Below are 25,912 nucleotides of genomic sequence, written 5' to 3' on the forward strand. Positions count from 1 at the left end.
TGCATTTGCGTGCTAAAAAGCCTCACGGATTGAAATGGCTACTTAGTCTGGTGAGTTTCAGGTGTGTTCTTTTTCCTGCACACTTACGCAGTGTTTCACGCATCTTTTAGTGTATTTTGCACTCATTTGCGTGCATGTGAATGAACCCATAGAAATCAATGGGTTCTATTCTCTGCGTATTGCGCGCACAAATACACCCATGTGATTCGACCTTAGCAACAACCCATCGGTTCTCCTGACGTGCCTGTCCTAGTGATAACTTGTATTCCCCACAAAATCATTCTGGTGCATTGTTACTTGTGCTGATCCTGTAAGCCCGAATGCAAATGAATGATTGCATTGACAAATGGATTTTACCATTCCTCTTATCAATGGGTTGTGTCCCTGCACAGTCTGACACGATCAGCCTTGACTGTACAATGTTGTCAGTATGTAGGGACATGAACCATTTACAAGGTGAATGGTAACACCCAGTTGTCAATTTACTATTACATTTCTAGAAGAGACAACACAGGAGCAGCACAACTCAAAGTTCCGAGAAAAGGTTCCCCCAGAATTGTTATTATATGAGGAATACAATAAAGTACTAATATGGGCTTGTAGAAAGCTGACAGTTTCTCTTTTAAGTAAACCTCCAAATTTGTACAACTTTACCCATTCAGTGCCACAAAGCTAAGAAAAAAATAAGCAGTACATTCTCCTTAGAAACTTTCTTGGGCTTGTTGGACATACCAAGACCTACAGCTACAAGTCAACAGAAGAAGCTCTTGCAGGGCAAAGTGGGATATCTAGTGCATGCATGTACAAGTGCAGTAAGTTCAAATCTATATCCTGCTCGGTGGTCACTATGGGGAAAATTTACTAAGACCAGCGTTTCAAACATCGATCTTAATATAACTTTAGTTGGCGCACAACTCTTCATATATTAGTGGCTTCTCGGCTCCTCCATGCACTGACACAAAAATCTACACCAGCTAGGAGCTAGAGTAGATTTCTGGTATAATGTACACCAGTTTTTAGCATAAATCATACATAAGTAAGTTAGTCTAGTTGGCCATGTTCCTCTCCTGACAAGCCAAGGGCAGTGTAGGAGCAATAGAAGTCACAATAGAAGTGTGGGTTGCAACTTGCAACAAAATGTGCAACTTTTTAACACCACTATGTTTTTTTCTTTTGCAGTGCAGATAAAGTGGCTGCACCTTATCATAGAGCTCTGGGAAGACAATTCCAACCGCAGTTTCCAGTGTTCATAACTCATAGGAGATATAGTCAATTTATAGTATATAGCTTCACTATTGTGGAGCATCTAGTTAACTATTCTCAAGGGTAGCAATGCAAATAAGTCATGAGGACTGTATCAGATCCTAGCCAATCGGGCAGACACTGCACAAAGGTGAGGTTACCCATACATATTAGATATACAAGGGGGTGCTGATAAGTCTTTGGCTTTGTGTTCTTTTTTTGTTTCTATGGCAACGAATGTTACATCATATGAAAGCCTTATGTGTCTAATATATGTTTTCAAAATGTTGTGTTTGTAGCTTATGGCAACAGTGATCTAGGCACGTGGGAAAACAAAATGGCGGAGTCTAAAGCGATATTCACAACAAATGAGAACAGAGGAGCGATAAAATTCTTGTTTCTGCATGGAAAGTCCACAAAGGATATTCATGGTGATATGTCGCAGACATTGGGGGATCAATGCCCTTCATATTCTACAGTTAAGAACTGGGTTGCCAAATTTAAAATGGGCCACTTCAGCACCAATGATGAGGAACGTCCTGGACGACCGAGAGAGGTTGTTGTTCCAGGGATTGTCGATGCTGTGCACACCCTCATACTGGAGAATCGGCCAATTTCAGCTAAAGGAATAGCAGACATCATGGGAATTTCTCGTGAACGTGTTTGTGTCATTATCCATGAACATCTGAACATGAAGAAGCTATCTGCAAAGTGGGTCCCCAAATGTTTGACAACAGATCAGAAAAGCATGCGAGTGAAAACTTCCTGGTCCATTTGTCAGCGTTTCCGGACTGATAAGAACTTCCTGGATCGACTGGTCACTATGGATGAGACCTAGATTTATTTGTATGACCCTGAAACCAAGGAGCAGTCAAAAGAGTGGAGGCACAGTGGTTCTCCTCACCCAAAGAAGTTCAGGGTGCAAAAATCAGCCACTAAGGTGATGGCGTCTGTGTTCTGGGATAAGGAGGGCGTGCTGCTAGTGGACTACCTTCAAAATGGTTCCACCATCAATGCAAGGTATTACATTGAACTTTTGGACCAATTGAAGGCAGCTCTGAAGGCCAAAAGGCACGGTAAGCTGTCCAAAGGAATCTTGTTCCTGCAAGACAACGCCTCCGCTCACACTGCACAAGCGACCACAGCAAAGCTGGTGGAGCTAGGCTTCCAGCTGGTGGACCACCCACCTTATTCACCAGATCTAGCTCCCTCCGGCTATCATCTGTTTCCAAACCTGAAGAGACACCTCAAGGGTACCAAATTTCACACCAATTCTGATGCCATGGCTGCTACGGATGACTGGTTTGAGGCACAATGGAAATCCTTCTTTTTGCTTACGGAACTTGGAATACCGATGTAAGAAGTGTGCCGACATCAGTAGAGAGTATGTGGAATAAATGTAAAGTTTCATCTTCCAATCTCATTTCTTTCTGGGTAAAGCCAAAGACTTATCAGCAGCCCCTCGTATATAATCCAAACCGAATGATCTTGGCAGGACCAGCCAATCTTATGTGTATGGGTACCTCCCAACTTTATCCCGAGGGAAGCTACCAGGAGAGAAAAGCATTGGGATGTTCAATTTCAATATGCCTTTATCTTTTGTTCTCTGGGAGATAAGCCACAGCCAGCAGTGTCTGGCAGTTGCTTATCCCACTATCTCTATTGAAAACACATGCATGCTCAGCAGATCCTCGCTTGCATGTGTATGGGAGGTTATCAGCAGCAATAGCTGTTGGCCGAATTACTGGTTGGCTGACGGTTATCTAATGTATATGTCTAGCCTGAGATATTGAGGCATGCTACATGTATGGCACATGTAATGGGGCAAATATGTCCATCATTAATACAGTTTCACACTGAATAGAGCCTGTTTCTTTTTCACTGTAGCAAGGATGATCTTATGTTGTAATTCGTGAGAAAAGTTTTGGAAGAAATTCTAGATTTACAGACAATAAAAATAAATTTTTAGGAAACAGATCCACACAGTTTTAGTTCGTGTTTAGTTAAGCTGCAGATTATGCATCAACGTCATATAATATACTGTAGCTAAAAGTCTTCTTTTCATGACCCTCTTAACTATTAATTAGAACCAGCTATCTGATGAATTTAACAACTGGGTCACTGTTGATATGAGCTTTGTATTCATAATATTGATTTCCAATAAATCTATGGACTTGTTCCATTTGTGTCCTTTTCTTGTACAGCTGGCATAGAAAAGTGAGAAATGCCGATATAAACATTGAAGATTTTCTACTTTAGCCATTGATCTGAGAGCAGGGACAGCAATTGTGATATCCTATGAGATTACAGCCATTTTCTAGAGGCTGTGGATGCATGCACTTAACATTAAAAAATAACTAATTTGCATACCAGTAAAAGACATACGAGTTACCACAAATATAGGAAAATTCAATTATTTGGCAATTAAGGCAAGACATGTCACCGTGAATATAGTCATACCAGTAAAGTAATATGGAGGTATGAATGAGTAGGCAACATCATAGACCACTGAGCTGAGGCCCTTTTACACGCAACGATTATCGCTTAAAATTCATCCAAACGGCCAAAAATGAGTGATAATTGTTACATGTAAACGCGGGCATCAAGCAACTTTTCGTTTAAACGATGCATTTTGGCTCACTTAAAATCCATTGTTCAGCCGTTACGTAATAGACTGAGCAAATATGTTCCATTTGAATGTATTTTTCTCATCTTTCAAAAGACTGCAGAAGATTCTCCAGCAGCATGTTTACACCAGCCAGGAGGAGAACAATGCAATCTGCCAGCAGCTGTTTACACAGCTGGGCTTGTATTTAAACACAAGCTGGGCTCTGCAAACGACTCCTGCAACTCCTTTTTCATGCAATGAAGATGATAAAGTGTTAATTGCAATTAATGGCCATTAACACTTTATGCAAATAGATCACTAAATCTTTCAATCTTATCATTCATTTGAAGGATTATCTTTGCATTTAAAGGGCCCCTAATCATGTTTTTAAATAAGTAAACCACTATCTCAAAAAATTTAAAAAAGACCAGCCAGATGAGGCCACTCACTGGAGTCTTCTCTGTATCTTTCAATATCTTTGGGAAGTTCAAGGAGGGATGTTGCATACACTTGCATTTCTGCAAATAGTGTATAATGTATTGGAGCTCCAGTGTCATCACACAGTAAGAAGGAACGGAGGGGAGATCTCTCTCTCCCTCTCCCCCCCCCCCCCCCCCCCGCAACTCACCTGTCACCCGCGCCGCCCCCCCCCCCCCGAATCTTTAGAGACAAGCGGGGAGATACTCGGCTAAGGCACTACTCGCTCGAGTAATGTGCCTTAGCGAGTATACTCTCTCATCTCTACTTTTAATTCTTGTATATGTTGCTATTAGAATTATTTTACAAAATTTTGAGCACAATGCAGAATCCCAAAATTCCCACGCTTCTGTAATCTCAGGAAATTCTGATAAATATTCTTCTGCCGAATGCTAATTTAGCATATGTAGCAGAGCGAGAGATCAGCTGGCAAACGCCATAAAATGCCTTTCTGAATAAAATGTGTTAAATAAGGGGCTGAACCCTCCCATGGCAATCGGGTGTTGAACGAAGTTGATTAAATAGACCTCCAATATTTTACCAATTAAACTGTAGAGGAAACAGGTATAACTAGTGCATCAAAGCAGAGGCAGGATTGCTACAGGGGCAACTCAGGACATTGGTAAATTCAGAAAAACAAATGTTGCAGTACTTTATAAGCTTAACCCATGTTAACCAGTGGATTCTTATAAAGACAGTCAAACAACACAACAAAATGCACTTGTGCCGTTTTGTAAATGACTTGTCCTCACTTACCAATGCACTCAAGACCATTTCCCACAAGTCCTTCCTTACATTTGCAGATATAACCGCCCTCCATATTAATGCATTCTGCTCCTTGTGGGTCACAAGCCACAATTTGTAAAAGGCATTCATCAATATCTGAAGGAAGAACAAATGACATTGCATAAACATTACATATACACTCAAGTGTTCCGTAGTATGACGCAAAATAAAGCATCATTTTCCCTCTCCACCATCATTTAAAAATACCCATCAAAATCCTGAAGCGTCTCCTCTAACAGCAAATGCCATACAATGTCCTTTCATAAAAGTAGAAAATCAAGAGGTGAAGTCTAGAATGTGGTCACAACTTTTTACCCTCTAGTTTCTAGCTTACTGCTAGCAATGTTGGGATTTGTGTGCCAGATGTTTTTTATCAGGACGGAGTTCAAGAAAGAAGGTTTATGTACAAATTCCTAATACATGGCACAGTTCACGATAAGTATGGAACAACTAGAGTTACTGTGCTTCTATACTACATACAGTATACTTCATTAACAGGAGATCTGGGCTGTATTTGGAAAGAAATGTCAAATTGTGGAATGTTACCATTTTTATTGTATTTAGCAGTTTTATAAATTCTGCCATAGATATTTCTAATAGACCCAATCAGTCTACTTATCATGGTATCAAAGATTAGCATTGACCTCTTATGAGAAGCCTTTTTCTTAATGCTTTTATTTAAGGCTAAGGGAACATAGTGAATAGAAGGCAACATTTGTCACAATTTCTGCTCTTTATGGACAGCATACAGCACAGACCATAAAAGTAATAAGCTGCAATATCCTATGCAACACTCCTAACAGGTCCCCTTTAAAACAGCCATGTAAGTAACATCGAGAACCTATTTAAATGGAATCTATCATTAAAAAATAACATTGTTTGGTATAAATTGTTTGGTATAAACTCTTAAAAAAAACATTTCTGTGGCTATTCATATAAAAAATGTTGACTATTCCCATTCACCATTACAATAGAGTACACACAATAAGTCAGTATTTCCTATTAGTTGCTTCGCACTTGTCAGCTTTACTATGTAGACTATGACAGGATCAGCAGAGGCTGGTAATTTAATGACAGCTCTATTGTTCTGCTACAGGCATAGATAAGCTAGGATAGCAACTTTGCATGCATTTCTCCTCTAACTTCATGGTCTTTGGTGGAGGGGGCTGTATTCTTTCATTTCCTGCAGAGTGTAATAGTGTATGATATTTCTCTGTCAATTAATTCCTAGTCATTGCAGTTGGCATAAAGCAGACATACTCTGCTATATTGCCTATAGAATCAACACACGAAGGAACTACAGTATATGTTTCAAAAATGGCTACTATAAAAAGGATCTACATGACAAAAGAACTCATTATTTTATTCCTACACACACTCCATATAGGATATTTAAAAGCATGCATTGTGTCGCTAAAACTATAGTTAATTGAAAAATAAACATTAATTTAAAATCATCGTATTTTAATGGAGATTATAACAAAAACATGGGAATTTATCCGTCATACATATAAGAAAGTTTAGTGAGATTAATTGCTTTTTTCAGAAAATACATTCTTAAAATGTAATTAGTATATGCACAGTATTTATATAAAAATATTAGTCTCAGGGTTCAATATGTTTATATTTTTGGAGCCTTTTACACCACACTCTTTTTTATCTCCACTTATGTAAGAGTTGAGCTTGAACCTATTCAAGGACTTTAAGAGCATTCATTGTATTCCAATGGAGGACTGACTCTCCATTTTCTCAAATTTCTGATGCACTAACAAATCCTCAACCAGTAACAAGGGGCTTTTCACATGCAACGAAGTGTTCTGCAACAGTGTTGTGAAATATGTTATACCAGAATTCCACCCCAAAATCCGCACGTCTAAGTGTGGATTTTGATGCAGAATTGCCAGCAGAATTCTGCCATTTCGGTGCTGAGCATATCGTATTCTACAAGGGTGTTGCGGAATATTCTATCCTGTGTGAAAACACCCTACAGGGAAGATCGCCGTGTCTTGGTGTGCCCATTATTGTGTGAGGGATGAAGATGGTAATGACATATGTTATAATCTATAACTAGAGTCTTTCCAGGGTTGCCCTCCCTATCCCAGATCCTTGTCTTTCCTTTACTTCCTCTCCACCCCCCTTATTTTCTTTATATACATTTGTTAACTATTAGAACAATTATTAGAGTTTTTGGACACTTTTATATTTTCTTTGAAATAACGGATTTATAGGGAATGATACAATATCCTACTATTTGTACAGATTTGAAGCTAGAGTATGAAGTTTTACAGCAAGCTTAATTTATTTGACTTGGCTCAACATAACAAAATACTCTAAAGGTAGGTATGGATGAAATAAATGTAAATGTTTTATATATTGTGTCAATGTCAACCTGTTCTTTCCCACAGATTCCCGGAGTGAGCCACGTAATGTGATTGTGATTTGGTGACGCACAATGCATTTCTGGGAGCTCGGGGAGACGTTTATTGCTTGGAGCTAACAAAATGCTCTACATACCTTTAGGTCACCTACTATTAAAGAAAAAGTCATAAAGAAGGATTTGCCAAATGTCATTACCATTACAGGTCCTGCCATTCCCAGTATAGCCTTCCAAGCACTGGCATCTTGGTCCATCGTCTGATGGCACACAGCGTGCATTGATATCGCACTGACTGTGCATACAGAAACTCTCATCTGTTTAGAGACCAAAGTATACAGGCTTACAAATCTGCCAAAGGAAGAATTACACACCGAACAGGTGCAACTACTATGTGACCTTTTAAAATCACTTTTTAGGGTCAATATGGATTATTCTTAAAATACATATCATGGTAACTAGTTATTAGAGTATATAGCTGTCTATACTTTCCGACAAGGGAAAATTTGTCCAGATTAGCAGTGTGAATCCCTAGCTAAGGAATATACTGCAAATACAATGACAGACTGTACAGTTTCTACATGTGTAAATAGGCGTCTCATTACTGTTACCAATCACTAGGAAAACTAATGATATACTGAAGAAAAATCAAGCTTTTGAAGCCTCTCCAGTCACCAATATATATATAAGGCATAGAGCATTAGATACAATTACAAAACAGCGTGCTTGTATATTCATATAAACGTATAGGAAGAAATAGGAACAGGCATGAAGATGTAAAATGTAACATAATACTTTATACAAACAGATACAATACACAAACAGATACAATATACAAACAGATACAATACACAAACAGATACAATATACAAACAGATACAGTATTATAATGTGCATAGGTGAGACATATAATCCCATTTATATTTCTTATGTGCGCTGATTATTCATTATTAACCCTTTCAGAGGAGATTGCATACACACATAAACTCATTAATCTCTGGTTAACATTTAATAAGAAAATATCTTAAATTAGGGTTCACACAATGTGCTTTCATGTCTCTTAGTGGAAGTTCATCAACCGAAACAAAAAATGCATATTAAAAAAGCAACAAAAAGGCAGTGTTTGAACTCTTGGGTTGGGTATATCTGTACAATTAAAGCGCTTTGTTTACTCAAGCTATAAAAGGTCACTAACGTGCTTTCTTTCTAAAAAGTATTATTTAAACCTCAGAACACCATGAAAAAAAAGATGAATATTTCCAATGCGTCATAAAAGTCACACAATTATAAAGTCCTCTCTGAGAATTCTTTCAACACTCCGTAAAAATAATCAGATGTATTATACTTGCTACTTTTCTTAATATGTTTCAGGTTAAATACTGTAGTACATGCCAAATATCACTACATCAAAATGCAAGGAAAATCCATGAAATCATTAACAAAACTGTAAAATATAGAACTATATCTATAAAATATAAGCATCCGTTTTCATGTTATTATAGGTTAACTAATAAATTATTGAAAAAAACTATAACAGAAGACCCCACAAGATAATATTGGGCATTTATAAAAGGTGTCTCCCTGTTAGAAGGATCAAACTCTACATCGGAAATATGTTGGACATGAAACTAACTTTTACAGCCATTTGCTATTGTAGGTTTTCTGATGGTTTTTGTGATTGAAAATGTTGTAAAATGTTTTAATTATATGCCCAACTTATCTTTTTTGCCTTTTTTTCAGAAAAGAAAACATTTTATATGTGAACCCTAGATAGATAGATAGATAGATAGGAGATGGATGGATAGATAGAGAGAGAGAGATAGATAGATAGATAATAAATAGATAGATAGATAATAGATAGGTAGATAGGAGATAGATAGATAATAAATAGATAGATAGATAATAGATAGATAGATAGATAGATAGATAGATAGATAGATAGATAGATAGATAGATAGATAGATAGATAGATAGGAGATAGATAGATAGGAGATAGATGGATAGATATGAGATAGATGGATAAATAGATAGATATGAGATAGGTGGATAGATATGAGATAGATAGATAGATAGATAGATAGATAGATAGATAGATAGATAGATAGATAGATATGAGATAGATGCATATGAGATAGATAGATAGATAGATAGGAGATAGATGGATAGATATGAGATAGATGGATAAATAGATAGATATGAGATAGGTGGATAGATATGAGATAGATAGATAGATAGATAGATAGATAGATGGCAGATACTAATATGAAGAGAATTGCCTATTACTCAACTGTAAAATAGGAAAATAATCCTTAATTCAATTTACAACAAATTAATTAATTTGCCATAGAAAATAAAAGAACTCTTGAAAAATGTCACTAAATGTGTCTAAGACAGCAAAGGAAGTCCATAGCATATGCCTTTTGATTAGGAAGTATCTTACCTGACACCAATATTTCTGCAACCAGCTCATTACTGGCATGAGAATCATTATCTATCCCATAAAAGATGGTAGTCAGCGGGCCATGAAGGAAGGAATCATCATGAGTTGTCTCGTTGCCTACAGTTATGTCTTTTCTGGGTTCGGGTATGTTGTCAGTAATGGCTGCAACACAGAAAACCGTCAAACTTCATCTTAAACTAATTACACCTTCATTATATCACACAGCTTTCTTATTATTGCTAGTATTATAAGGGGCATTATGAGTATAATAGGATCAGTAGATAAATATAGACAGCTAGAAGTAGAATTATGTTTTATTATAGTCAGGTGCCTGGTGGACGGTCTCATAATTTGGTGCATGTTTTGTTATAAGCAGAGACTAAGTTTAAACTGAAGGCTGAATAAAAGTGTTACACTTCTAACAAGCTAATGCGTTTCACTTTGAACATGAGCCAGGGCTTAAGCCTCAGGCCTTTAAAGAAGATGAACGAGGACACTCCCTCAGAACACAGTGGGTGCCAAGCCAGGATATCTGGACACATCACAAGTATTCTCAGATTAGATAGTCAGCACAGTAAAGCTTCCATTATGCTACATCAAGGCATCTAAAGCAGTTCTCTTCCCCTTTTCCATTCTTTATGCTGCAGCCAGAAATACAATTCAATCCATGAAGGGTATCAAAACAAAGTGGATCTTCTAATTCCATTCTCCTAACACTATAAAAGATTATGATTGCAATGTAGTTATGAGCGCGTAGAAAAACAATGACTCACATGTGCTTTATTGTCTATTTAGGGAGAACGTGCAGAGGACCCACAGTTTAATGACATGATAAGCTCGCAAAACAAAACTCTTATAAATGATATACCTGAGTGCACCCTCGAAAGAAAGACATATTTGGGAGGAGATTACTGTAATCCCAGGCTACCTGCTGTTGTTTCAGGGGCATTAACAGTTTTTCCATGGCTCTATGTCATAAAACCTTGCGGTCTGCTGTCATACCTCACTACTCTGATACCTTTTTATGAATGGTTCTTCCATAATGAACTCATCATATTGTAATGTTACAGGTAGACCAAGGAAAGGCTCATCCATGCTGCTGCCTGGTTCTACTTCTGTATTGCACTGATCATGCATAGCTGTAACCAAATGTAACTTGACTGTGATAACTTTCAGTTAAAGAGAGTATGTCATCTACTTTTAGCCCTGTAAGCTAAGCTTATGGACTGAAAGTAGGTGACCCATGGAGTCCGGGGATGTAAGTGCTACACTTACCTTCCCCACCTTTTCCCCAGAGTCAGCTCTGGAAGTCGTCGCTTAGTGCATTGAGTGGCGCTGCTAAGTAGCTCGCTCATTATAAAATTGGAACAGGCGGATTACTAAGCACACCAATCAATCCATTGAGTGGTAGCTTTCAGAGGTGACACCAGGGGAACGATGGGGAAGGTAAGCATAGCACTTACATCCCCTGACTCAGTGGGTCACCTACTTTCAGCCAATAAGCTTATAGGGCTTAAAGTAGATGATAGATTCCCTTCTCTTAAACCATTGAAAAGCTATTGAGAAGGCAAAAAAACTACCTCAGAAAACTATCAACTTGTTAAGAGTCATGTTAAACTTGGCCACACTTGTACTCCAGCTTTCAATTTTATATAGGTGTAAAAGGTTTGTATAGCAGATTTTAATTTTGGTAGTTTGCTTATAGTACATACATATTCATTATCATCACTTACACTGGGCTCTGTCCCTATAGGGGCTCACAATCTATATTAAGTTATTAGTATATTTTTGAGTGTGACAGGAAACCCACACAACATACAAATTCCATGTAGATATATCCCGTGGGCAGATTTGAACCCAGGACCCCAGCACTGCAAGACAACAGTGCTAACCACTGAGCCACCATGCTGCTCATATATAGTTTTATAGGCAAAAAATTGGCATGATCTGTAGATTTTAATTCATTCTGAGTCTAAGAGTAGGAGTCCAGCAGGCGGTTCCTCTTCTGATTGCCAGCTAGCTTTCTGTGCACACTTGTCAATCACTAATAGGACCGCCCACTGGACTCCCTAGCTCAGAATAAGCAGGCATTAAAATGGAAAAATACAAATTATACACAATCTATTCCCACAAAACTGTATCTCAGTCTGCCCAGCTCCTCCTGCTCTATAACCTCCCGTCCACAGATCAGACTGCGCGGTCAATGTGACAGGTTCCCACATCACTCCTCAGCAGATTACACGCATATCTGTATGTTCTAAATGCAATAAGGTTGTTAGTTCTCAGTACGACGAGGGAAGGACAATTTGCTGCAGCTCTGCAGCTTATTTTCAGACTGCTCCGGCTTATAAATAGAATGCCTCTAATTATAAAATTATATTAGTGAAGATTATATGATGCCAACAGAAATGTAAGCTGTATCTTAATATGATGGGATATAATGGTAGCAGTTCTTTGCCAAAATAGAAGACACTAGAATACATGCATGAACTGAATCAACAGTAGTAGCTGTGCAGTAATACAGTAGCCTGAACCTGTATCATTGGACAATCGATGATTTTTCAATTTATAATCCATTGACCTCAATCTCAAACTTAATTTTTTTTTTTAGGATAAAGGCTCACGTATTCACACCGTACCCCCAAATTGTTCATAATATGGCACCTATAGAATACTATGGAGCCATGTCTCTTGAAGAGAATAACCCTGTGTCTTCCATTGAGTTAAAAGTTAAAAAAAGTACAACAAAAATACATGTCCCTTCAAAAAGTAGTTGCTCTTGCATACAAATTTCTTTAAACATTAAAGTCAAATGGAGAGGGGGCTGAGCAGCCAATCAAATCAATTATTTATGCAAACTCTTCAGCACAGAAATACTGCACATATAGCCCAAAAACTCCCAAGTTTGGAAGCACTTTTTTCTTTATTACATTGTTGTCAAAATTGAATGTGTTACACAATTGGTACAAACAACAAATATATCAGGGGGCTGGTGTCTTCTGCACATTAAAACATTAAGATGGTATAAACTAGGACAAAGCCTTTAACTTTCTAAAGGCTCTTCCACATGAGCATATTTGCGTTTTTGCATGCTTAAAATGTACGCGCTTAATACGCAGATAATAGAACCTGTTGATTTCAATGGGTTTATTCACATTTCCTTTTTTGCGAGTGCATTTCTCGCATGCAAAAAAATAGGACCTGCTCTATTTTTGTGTGCACCATAGGCCCTCATAAAAGTCTATGGGAGGTGTGCAAATATACACACAATGCCCGCACAGATACACAATACGCTGCGCAATTCAGTGAAAAAAAAAAACACATTTGGAACTCATTAGGCTAACTAGCCTATTAAATTGAGACATGTTCATCTGCAAATGAACAAGCCCTGCATGTTCAAAAAGTAAAGTAAAATACGCCGATATGCATGCAAAGACGTCTCGTACATAGTCAAATACGTTGCACTGAGGCATCCGCAGAAATGCATGCGCCCGTGCGAAGGAGCTCTGAGACCCATTCCCGAAACAGATTTTACATTGTGTGAACTCAACACCCATTCATTCTTATGCTGCTTTTTAGAAAAAAAAATTGCCCTTCTGTACCTGTAATATCTTCCAGAAATCACTAATACATGAGAAGGTCAGCTGAAAGTTGTTTTCCCAATTGAAAAATGTTTACTTTTTGGGGGGCGAAAATATGATAATTAATGTAGTGGAAATGTTTCATATCTGTACTGCAATATTTCACCTCCACCATTGTGTCCTGCCTGCTCATTCCAGTGATCAGTAGGTTTGTTTCTCTTCATAGCCTCAACCCTCACTGGATTCCGGATCCTACAAAGGTAGAGCAGGGGAGAAGGTGGCATGCGCAGATCGCTATGCACATACATAAAGGAGTTGGCAGTGAATAGCTGTACATCCAGCCTAGGCAATGAGCGTTACATCACTAGTGGCATACATTGCCCTGGCCAGAACTGAATAGGGATGCGAATGGGTCGTAACAGGAAGTCCTGAAAATATGAAAGCTGAGTCATGTGACCACATCTTGGATCACCAGATCTACACAGGAGCGGATAGGAGTTAATGTTACAAACTTATTCAACCTGTCCCAGTTAGCAAAAAGTACTAAGGTTGAGGGAAGTAGGAAAACAACTTTATTCACACACAACTAAACCTGAAAAATATGAATTTGATGAAATCTTTTGTGTGAAGTTTTCACCAACTTTGACAACTTTTCAAATACAATATTTTCCTACAGTAAACAGAAGAAAGGTATCATTTGCCAAAAGCTTCAGGAATAAGGACTTGCTGGTTGCTCAGGTCATATTTCACAATGGCACACAAGAGCTTTGTACACAGTGTCCTGATACTGACTCTATGACATGAAAATAGACACTGGACTGGTGGTTGCATTTAGCAATACAGTACTGGGGTTTGTCAGTGTTGTCATATTTATGAGTGCTGTAGTCTCTTATTAGCTAACGACTATTTAAGACAATATGGTGTCATGACATGACCCTCCTAACGTAATTATATTGTCATGTTTATGGGGTCAGCATGTTTTCCAAAGAGCCTCTTAAAAGTTTGTGGCCATTGGTAATAATGCCTTCTGTCTTTGTTATCACTCTTGCCTCTAGTTACTTCTTAAATAGGGAACATGAATGACATGATGACAATGAGGATTACTGGGGCTTCTGCCATCCCATCCTTCCCCCCAGCTGTTGTTAGAGTCTGCCTGTAATTCCACTGTTAGTAATAGGGCAACAGCCTGAAGTTGAGGACAGCAGTCTGGAATGTAGAAACCTGAGAACTTGTCATAGTTATCTGTTCGGACTGAGAAATCTACTAAAGAATACTGTCATTTGCTGGATTATTCGCATTGAGAAGGAGCGATAATATTCTCAGCAGGATATGGTTCTGCAGTTTAGCCTTCAGTTTCTTCTGATGCATTTTCTGTCAATCCATGCACACATATTCAGATACTTAACAGATGGTAATATGGTGAGAATGGCCTATTATTTGACTATGAAAATAAAAGAATCCCAAATTCAAGAGATTTAGTTTGCCATAGACAATAAAATTCAAAAGAAAGACTTTCAAAAGAAACCTTGAGAAATTCAACCAAATGTTCCTAAGACAGCAAAACGAGAAAGAGGTCCATTACATATAAAACATACAAGGTTGCAATGTGGGCGCCAGCACCGAGTTCAGGCTACCCATGGTTCAGACAACATGAATCTGTTAACAGGTCTCCTTTAATAGTTCTCAGGGCGCTTCTTACTTTTATTTTACTCTATGGATAGAGGAGCAAGGTCTGCCAGCAATTGCCCTTCTACACCGTAATGGTAGAATTAGGAAGAATTTATTGGGCATCCAGCAAAAGACATTGACTGGGAGCCCCACTGATCATGAGAAAGAAGGTCTTGTTAGGGCTGGGACATCAACACAAAAATATCGATAGTCGATGGTATCGACTATCGCTGAACAAACTATCGATTATTGTAAAATATCGGTGGAAAACTATCAATATTTTGATATATCGACTTTTTTAAATGCTGTATAAAAAGAAAAGGTCTAGGCTTAATAAAGCAACACAATCAACAAAAGAATTTAAAACTTTAAACTGTTAAGTCTAACTATTAATAACATCATGGAAATATATTAAAGTTACAAATGAAAATAAAAAATTACAGATGAAAAATATAATTAAAATTAGGTGTATGAAATTAAGTTTTTTATCATTGGCCCCAATAATCGTTATCTAATGAGCCAACAAACACACTGAAACAAGGTCCTGCCAGCTACAAGGAAGCCAGAAGATGGATGCTGGACCTGACGGGATGTGAGCATGATCTCTGTGTGTTTGTGGGGCTGCGGGCCCTGCATTTTTTCAAGTTGCCGCTGAGGGACCGACTGTCTCCATGGCAACTTGTAAACAATGCAGGGCCTGGTAACGCGAACGCAGCGCACCGAATGCAATTGTAATTGTGTTAGATGGCTCTCCTATCTTTTCTATGGGCACTGCGTCCCGTTAGACGCCGAACCCATGACATGTCGCGTCTCCTTTTCTGGACGCGACCTTCAGGTGTTCAGCGCAGCCCTCCATCTGCATGTGGAAATGCTTTCATTTAGAAAGCATTGCCCACAGCCATCGCGTTAGGTGCAAGTGTTCAGAGCATGGGTCTAACATAATCAACAAACGCATGTGGAGACGGGGCCGAAGACCCCACTGTTTCTGAGAGCCGTTTTGCTTGGAGTAAACCTTATTGGTGACAAAGAGTCACCTCACACTTTCCAAAAGTTTCTAGAACTTGTTTATAAGTTCATTAGTGCCTCGAGCAAAACTACATCCTGTCCCAACACAAAGGAAAGGGCAGAATGTAAAGAAAGAAAATCTGGTCACCGGACCACAAGACACGTTTCTTCTGTACAAAAATCCATACTATATTGCCTTAAACTATCGATGTTACCGATATATCGGACATAACAATATCTATGAAAAGTATCGCCAAAGCATTAGTGATATTTCGATATATTGGTTTTCGATGTCCCAACCTTAGGTCTTGTGTCCCCTGTTGTTGGCATGAAGCCAGACCAAAATGAGGAGCTATGGACAATAGACTTATATAGTAGAAATTGCGAAACTCTTTATAGACCCCTATGGAAGCTATGTGCCATAGACATTTCGGCCATCCCTTCCCACTTTGGTCCATCTTCAGGACAGTAATGACTGATATGGGAATTCTGTACTCCAGATGAGTAATGGTCCCATGGTTGGACATCTGCCAATCCTATAAATATTCCACAAATATCTTTAGCAGGAATATTCTTTTACAGGGAACCTGTCAGGGTCCTAATCATCCATAGAGTGTGGGCACTACGGTATAATGACAGATACGCTGATTTAATTGCTGTTCATGCAGAGATCTACCCATCAGGGGCAGGGGGCACAGGAGAGCGGGAGAGAGCAATTAATATATGAATATCAGTTAGCCACACCGGACTCTTCTTGGCTCACGATGCATACTTTCAAAGGTAAGTTTTCCAAAACACCAGAACCAATCAGTGTAAATGACAGACTACCGACTACGCTGTTGTAATATTATTCAATCACTCTGTAGTGGCAATAATAGAGGTCATAATGTAGCACATTATTTGAACTGTGTATATTGGTCTTTGTATAGTGATTAGCCATAGTGTATTGTATGTGACAATGTTGTAGGTACAATAGTTCAGCATTTGGGGTCCAACTTTTAATTTTGTCCAGGGTCACACTTTGTCTGAAACCAGCCCTGCTTAAATGCCGATTAATTATTATTCATTCATTTTACATTCTAGTTTTCCAGAATTACATCTCGTGACTCTATTTATCTATATTCTTTTCAAGTTGACATGTAACATCCCTTATTGGCACTGTTATGACTTTCAGAAGGTGTCATGTTTCTAAATCCATTGTATGTTAGGCCGAGATCACCCATAAATGTGAAAACCAGACTAATCAATAACCTATATTTCCATATGATTCTTTCTTTTTAATTCTCATTCATATCTACAGTATATGAACAAAAGTAAGTTGTAAGAAAAGAACATATTCACGAGGAAAGCAAATATTCGAATAGCTATAAGATTACCTAGCTTGGCCAAAGGGTGAACAACCACAAGAGCTGAAGGCCTCTTCATATCACCCTGTACACGTACCCAGCTGTTTGCCTTCCTCTTGTTCATTCTTCTTATAGATGGTTGCAGCCAGTCAGACAACCATATATAATCTTCAAATACTGCTATTCCGAAAGGATGGCCTGTAAAATATATGTATTTACCATAATTTACAGGTAAGTAACCTACCATGTACTGTTAATATACAGATGTTCAATAAAATGTTGATACAATATAGCAATGACCATATGATTAACATTTTTCTGGAGGCCACATCATTGTCCATTCACTATAATAAGCTAGCCATGCAGCCACTTCATTCAAGCGGTTGGAGAGGACCATAGCAATTAATCAATCTGACATTTATGGCATATCTTTGTGATATGCAATCAATGTTTGTGCTTAGACAACACCTTTAAATAACGACATTCAAAGAGAACCTACACAAATTAGAGAATTGCAGAATTAGCAGTTGTCTAATGTGTAACAATGAATTATGCAGACTAGTATAAAAGAATACTGTGCTATGGAATATTGCTGCCATAGGATGAACCCAGGTTGTCTATATTTGTTCTTTCCAGCTTGAGACTATGCCATGACATGACTATAGTGGGTACAGAAGGTGGGGTTGCACAAGGAGCACTAAGGGAGCCCACAAGGTCTCTCTTCCCCATATGAGAGAAGTACTGTAAATAAAGCCTTATAGTTGTGGGCCTTGTTACACATTTTCCATTGGAGCACAGCAGCTTCATGTTACACCTCTGAGATTGAGTGTAGGTTCACAAAACCAGATCCGCTACTGATGACTTCCAAATGATTCATTCCAATAAAGGCTGCCCATTGCCACTAGACATACACTGTGTCTACTCTCCAACTGATGGGAAATCCACTGGGAAGTGAAACTCCTCATATCTTCCCGGTTGTATAGTATCATAGTATGCTAGGCTGAAAGTAGACAATGTTCATCTAGTTTAGCCTGTTTCCTCCCCCCGTTGTTGATCCAGAGGAAGGCAAAAAAAAAATCCCAATGAGGCAGAAGCCAATTTAGCCCATTTTGGGGGAAAAAAATTCCTTCCCGACTCCATAATGGCAGTCAGAATAATCCCTGGATCAACATTCGAAAGTTCCTACTTGACTCCAAGATCCAAATCAACAACCCCGCTGGTTATCATAAAGACATAATTTGTTCTAAAGTCAGCAATTAGATAATAAAGGCAACTGATATCTATCCTATTTTGTAGTGTATTGTGTCTGTGTAGGTCCAACAAAACTAAAAAATGTATTTGGAAGAAAGTATATTACCCCAAAACCTCACCTACATCATTCTGGGAAAGGACGAGTCGGTTTGATCCATCCAAATCAGAAGATTCAACAACAGATCTCTTAGTATCACACCAATAAAGCTTGTTTGTGAGGATGTCCACAGTAATCCCACTAGGCCATACTAAGTTAGTGGTGATCAGAACCGTCCTTTCATGACCATCTAGACTGGAGCTTTCTATATGGGGATTGGGTCCAATGTCTGTCCAAAATAATCTCCTTAAAAGTAAGAAATCATAAATCAGAGCAGTCTTGTAAAGCAATATGTGAAATCCCAACAATAACAGCAAGAGGCGATGTATCTCATGTATTTGTAATGGTCCTTTAGGTGTGTTTAGGGTAAGCATAATGCATGAGGCAAAGCTGCATGAAATCAGAGGGATATAGATTTCAGTAACATTGAATCATAGTACAGCCATGTGCATAAGACCTTAAGGCAGTGTTTCTCAACTCCAATCCTCAGGACCCGCCAACAGGTCATGTTTTTAGGATATCCTATAGTAAGAACACTTGTGGCAATGTCTGAGACACTGACAGTAATTTCATCACCTGTTGGGGGTCCCTGAAGACTGAAGTTGAGAAACACTGCCTTAAGGTGACCGATTTACCCAGAAGGGGTATAAATACTGCGAAAATCTTCCTACTGATCAAGACATATGAATTATTTGACATAACATAACTAGATATATCAGGACCGGATGAAAGAAAACCTTCAGAGAGACAAGTTCAAATATGTCTCTAAGACTTCAAGCACACGACCATATGAAAAATACTGCACTAAATGGAACTCTGTACAGATATCCAAACTGCACCACTGAATATCCAGTTAAAGAGTTATTCCTGTCATAGACATTGATGGAATATCAATAGAATATGCCATAAATGCATGACAGCTACAAAATGGGATGGAATTCACACCTATCTCCAAAATGCGTGTCACCCAACTCCCATCCCACCTAAGGTCCAGAGGTTCATAAAGAATGAAGTGGCAGTGAAACTCCCCATTAATTTCTATAGGTGTTCTGAGAACATCTGAGCAAGAGTATTATCACCCCACTCAGTCCCCACCATGTGGGATGTCGGCAGCATGTTATGTTACAAAACTTTAATATACTAGATGAAAGAACTCACATAAAAATATAAAAACATGAAACTCAGGAGATACACTGCTTGTATAATGTCAAAGAAATGTGAGCTATTAAATGAAGTATCCCATATCATGTTAATGGTAAAGTTACACTTTGTAACTGGAACCAAAAATCGGATTCAAAGATTGCAGTGGAACTTTTTGGAGCATCCCCTGTTTGGTAAGCTTCAAGAGAATGTTCTACCTTCTAAGAAGAAACATTACATATTCTTCCATATTTCTGTACAAGTCCTGCAGATTGGCTATGGACTATATTTTCAGTGGAATGTTGAGAGTTTTACAGCTAAGTTCTGCAAGTGTAAATGAATGTATATACAACTGAATGGAAGGTCCCAATCTGTACTGTATAATAGCCCCAAACTGTATAATTATCCCAAACTGTATAATAGCCCCAAACTGTATAATAGTCCCAAACTGTATAATAGCCCCCAAACTGTATAATAGTCCCAAAATGTGTAATAGTCCCATACTGAATAATAGCCCCAAACTATATAATAGTCCCAAACGGTATCATAGTCCCAAACTGTATAATAGTCTCATACTAAATAATAGCCCCAACTTATATAATAGTCCCAAACGGTATAATAGACCCAAACTGTATAATAGTCCCATACTGAATAATAGCCCCAAACTATGTAATAGTCCTATACTGAATAATAGCCCCAAACTATATAATAACCCCAAGCGGTATAATAGTCCCAAACTGTATAATAGTCCTATACTGAATAATAGCCCCAAACTATATAATAACCCCAAGCGGTATAATAGTCCCAAACGGTATACTAGTCCCATACTGAATAATAGTCCCAAACTATATAATAGCCCCATACTGTATAATAGCCCCATACTGTACTGTATAACGCATCCAAAGAAAATATGATAGCATTATGTTGTGGTATTTGTTCTCCATTGTATGATGGTTTCTTACCCAGCACTTGGATGAACACAAATCCCTCTTGGCTGATGTATATTTGTATCCACAATTATTTTCCTGTTTCGTCCATTTAAATCACTGATTTCTATGCAAGATTTTCTAATTGTTTAAAACAGAAGAGAAAACTTCAGAAAGCTGAATACAGTTCACAGGTTTGTAAACAACATTTGTGCATAAAGTTACTAATCTACTCACACTATACTATAGCAAATAGATATATTGCCCTACAGCCCTAATTCCTAATATTGGATATTAAAAAAGCAATTAAAGCGACTAAACAAATATGTTATCCATTTTCATATGAACCTATGAAAAAGTTAAGTTAAAAGTTCCTTATTTAATCACAGGTGGAAAGTGTGTGTGTTTGATTGGGCACATCTATTCCTGGAGGTTTTCTACAGTTTTAAGGTGTTATAACACTAGCGCCATTAATGCTCATTTAATATAGTGCTGCAGGTGCATTTGCAGGTGTAGCCCAGCAATTGACGGAAAGACTTGAGTGCTAGCATCAGCCACTAGCATTCATCTAATAGCAGTCTAGATCTTCTAAACTATTGTGGCTTGTAATAATTGTGCACAAAATTAACAGGATGGGTTTACATGTAGTGGATTTGCTGCAAATTTTCCACTGCAGAAAAAATCTGCAGTAAATGCACATAAAAAATGCATTAAAAAATCTGCACCATTTGGTCACAAATCTTAGTTCAGATCCGCAGCAAATTTTACCCATTCAATTTAAATTCAATTGAAGGGGTCAAATCAACAGAAAAAACGCATCAAAACTAGAGATGAGCGAGCATACTCGTCCGAGCTTGATGCTCGTTCGAGTATTAGGGTGCTTCGAGATGCTCGTTACTCGAGACGAGCACCACGCGGTACTCGTCTCGATTAAACGAGCACTGACCATTGAATTCAATGGAGCCGGCAATACAGCCGGCTCCATTGAAAGCAATGGGCTGCCGGCGATCGCGGGATGAATTATCGGGAAGGGCTTAAATATATAAGCCCTTCCCTGCAATTCATCCAGAAATGTGTAAAAATAAAAAAAAAATATACTCACCTGGTCCCGGCAGACGGAGTTCAGCGCGGCCAGCGGCAGTCCTCCTGAACTGCTCTGAACAGCTGTGAGTAGTATTCAGCAGCCGGGGATTTAAAATCCCCGCCTGCTGAATGAGCTGCCTCTGATTGGTCACAGCCTGACCAATCAGAGGCAGATCTCACTCACACACCCATTCATGAATTCTCATTGCCTCTCATTGGCTCAGCGCAGGGACCAATCTGATTGCTCCCGCTGAGCCAAAAAACTTGAGATGCAGCCCAACATGTAGCCCCTCGCCTGCCCTATCCGTTTCTGTGTCGTTCCCATCACTTTCTTGAATTTCCCAGGTTTTCACAAATGAAAACCTTAGCGAGCATCGGCAATATACAAAAATGCTCGAGTCGCCCATTGACTTCAATGGGGTTCGTTACTCGAAACGAACTCTCGAGCATCACTGAAAGTTCGACTCGAGTAACGAGCACTCGAGCATTTTGGTGCTCGCTCATCTCTAATCAAAACCCATGACAAAATCCACAGCAAATAGTTCAGATTGTGACATGGATATTGGTGAGGATTTGCTGCAAATTTTTTCCGCTACCGAAAATTCGCAGTAAATCCGCTATGTGTGAAATCACCCTTAGGCCTCGTTCAGATGAGCGTGTTTTTAGCACAGAATAGGTGCGCAAAAAGATTGCTTCTATAAGAACCAATGCTTTCCTATAGAAGCGTTCACATGAATGATTTTTAGATGCGCCAAATACTCGTACCTGCCAAAGATAGGACATGCGAGTGTAATGCCCATCCAAAGCTCCGTGTTGCGTGAAACGATAGGACCTGACCTATCTTTGCTGCGTGTTTTCCATAGACTCCTATGGGAGCTGGAAAACACGCACCTCAGATCGTGTGAACGGGCTACTTCATGGAGCTTGAATTCATGCAATCTTTAGAGCAACATAGAAGCGATCTTTTATGCGCGCCTAATCTGCGTAAAAAGCATGTTCGTCTGAACGAAGCCTTTAATGAATAAAGCATTAGCATAAAAACTAGAGATGAGCGAGCATACTCGGCCACGCCCTTTTTTCGCCCGAGCGCCGCGATTTTCGAGTACTTCCGTACTCGGGCGAAAAGATTCGGGGGGCGCCGTAGGTGAGTGGGGGGTTGCAGCGGGGAGTGGGGGGGGGGAGGAAGAGAGAAAGGGCTCCACCCTGTTCCCTGCTGCTACCCCCCGCTCCGCCATGCCTCCCCCAACCCCCCGGCACCCCTGAATCTTTTCACCCGAGTACGGAAGTACTCGAAAATTGCGGTGCTCGATCGAGTAATTACTCGAAATGAGTAGGTTCGCTCATCTCTAATAAAAACCCTTGATTTTTATTACAAGCTTTTTGGTGACTTTAATAGTTTTTTTTTCATGTGGTTTAAAAATAAAAAAATAAAAACTACTGTGCTCCTCTCAAAAATTTGTAAAAATTACAGTGGTGTAGGGATCACTTGTAGCACAGGGGTGTCAATGAAAACAAAAGAAGGTCCATATAGAGTCTCCTAGATGAAAAATTAGGCCAAGGGAGTCAGCAGGCGCGTTACTTGTTTTAAAAGGATTGTCACCAATTTTGCAAAGGACGAATTCTACCAGTTGAACAGAACACCCAAACATGGTGTTATACAATTGAGCACTCCGAGCGGAGGATGCAGAAGACAAGCGCAGTGGCCCCACTTGTCTTCCAATTGTTCTCTGCTCAGAGCACCTGGCTGTTATACAGCTGAGCGCTCCAAGCAGGGGATGAAGAACACAGCTGGACAGCTATGTTCTTCATACCCCGCCTGGTTTCAGGGAGCGGGATACAGCTGAAACAATAGTATCAGCTGTATCCCGCTGTGAATTCCTGATCACTGAAGAAAGCACTTATCTACTCTCCGTCTCCCTGCTACATACAGGACCTCTGGCACATCCAAAAACCTTTGGAATTGTGTCACCCCCCAGGCATCCTGCCATGTTTAATCCAGCCAAACTGACGAAGGGGCTCGTCCCCGAAACGCGTTTTCATTGCTGTTCTTTTTATTTTGTTAAATAAAAAAGAAATGCGTTCACTATTGCATATTGGTCCATAATCTTCTAGTAGCTTAGAGTGTTGCCCCTTCACACCAGTGTTTCTCCACACTCTTTTCGCTACTTCTATTTTTGTCCATACTCCCCTGTGATTTTGTAATTTACTGCCTTTTTTAGTGATTTTTTTATATACATATTAGTTTACATAAGCCTAAATCTCAGGGTGCTATTATGGTTTTTGAGCGACAAGCTTTAGATGCAGAGCAAGCGTATATACATCCTTCCACTAATCAGGCAGAAATTAAATTGGAAAAAGGCAGTGTCTCACCTTGCAGATCGTGTGAGAGGTATTGTAAAAAGTCTTTTTCTGAAGATTTTTGAGGAGAGAGAAGCAGGTGGTCCCTTTTTGGCCATTATGATTAAAGCATAATTTTAAAATTGTGGTATCTTACAAGCCCAAAGACTTTACTTCTGCCAACTTACTTCAATTGATATGAAAGTTTGAAGATAAGATAAAGCTTTTGAATTGCTTCTCTTTGTAACTGCATTCTCGTGCGAGCAGGGTCGGGGGGGGGGGCAGCGGGGAGAATGAGAGAGATCTGTCTCTCTCCCCCTAGCTGCACACCACTCACTTCCGCCGCCGCCCCCGAGCCTGCTCGGACGAGAATGCAGTTACTCGAGAAGAGCGAGGCTCGCTCAAGTAACTGCCTTATCCGAGCGTGCTCGCTCATCTCTATGCTTTATATATTTCAAAATTCTTAGATTTGAATTCACAATACTTTTTTAGAGTTCATGATGTTAGGAATTTATTGTTAAGAAATCCGCTAGAATTAAATTGAAGACCCATCAAAGGAATAAGTAATCTGATGAGTTGGAAAGTCCAAAATGTTTGGTTATATTGTTTGGTGTCTCAATTGCAATAGTTGAAGGGGTGGGAGAAAGAAATAAGGTGGGGTTAAATTGTAGATTAGTTTCTAAAATGACACGTTCTAGCCCTCTTCTAACAGTATGAAAGGAGGAAAAAAAGGGACTATATCCGACAATCACTTAAATGATTAAAGTATGGAACAAATTTAAGAAGATTTTCCATCTAGATGGATTTACTATATACACCCCTACCCCTTTGGAGAAAACCTAAATTGCCAGTTTTTTAAGTTGAAGGGATTTTCACCATGGGAGAAGAGAGTGGTAATCTTTTTGGAACAGATACATTCTGGGGGTATTTTCTTTTTTAGGTTTGAACAATTTAGAGTGCTCTATGATGTTCCCGTAGTTGTTTCTTCCAGTTCCTTCACTACAACATGCGTTTGTGGCTCAGACCCAGTTGATATCTGTGCTTACAGTCCAACACCCTTTGGTGAATTTTCTTGGGTGTTGGACTGTTATGAAGGGTGTAACATTTTATTAAGGGCTTATTCACACAAGCGATATTCTTGTGTGAGTTTTGTGTGATGTGATTCTAACAAAACACGCACGAATATGAAATCCATTCTTTTGAATGGACTTATTCACATGAGCGATTTTTCCCTCACAGCATCACTGCGAGGAATAAAATTGTGGCACATTCTAGAAATGATATGGTATTGCATTAAAATGATAACTTCAATAAAAATGATCTGATTCAAAAAAAGGGCGATGACCAAAATTCCTTGGGGTCAGGCCTACACATGTCCACGGAGAATAGCTGGAGTTAGTTATAGACAGAAGGAATGTTGAAAAGCCCCCTCCCCTGCCCCTGGACCTATATTATGCCCCTCTTCTTTCTCCTCCTCCATACTTCTGCCATGGGTGGAGTAACATATAGAAGACACCTCCCTTACTTGCCTAAAGCCACCCCTGCGGTATT

The 25,912-nt window shown here is 39.1% G+C and overlaps 1 protein-coding gene across 2 annotated transcripts in view; it reads right to left on the reverse strand.

The window, feature by feature from the left end:
• EGF (epidermal growth factor) overlaps positions 1-25,912 on the reverse strand; it is a 117,290-nt gene that overhangs the window by 23,644 nt on the left and 67,734 nt on the right. For both annotated transcript variants that reach the window (XM_066573831.1, XM_066573832.1), the window contains 6 exons: positions 20,978-21,082; positions 18,898-19,121; positions 17,558-17,725; positions 9,928-10,089; positions 7,688-7,804; positions 5,084-5,209 (listed from right to left, as the gene is read on the reverse strand). In XM_066573831.1, the coding sequence (XP_066429928.1) occupies positions 5,084-5,209; positions 7,688-7,804; positions 9,928-10,089; positions 17,558-17,725; positions 18,898-19,121; positions 20,978-21,082 (902 nt within the window). The remainder of the gene's footprint in view (positions 1-5,083; positions 5,210-7,687; positions 7,805-9,927; positions 10,090-17,557; positions 17,726-18,897; positions 19,122-20,977; positions 21,083-25,912) is intronic.

Source organism: Eleutherodactylus coqui, chromosome 7 (genome assembly GCF_035609145.1).
Source record: "Eleutherodactylus coqui strain aEleCoq1 chromosome 7, aEleCoq1.hap1, whole genome shotgun sequence".
NCBI lineage: Eukaryota > Metazoa > Chordata > Amphibia > Anura > Eleutherodactylidae > Eleutherodactylus > Eleutherodactylus coqui.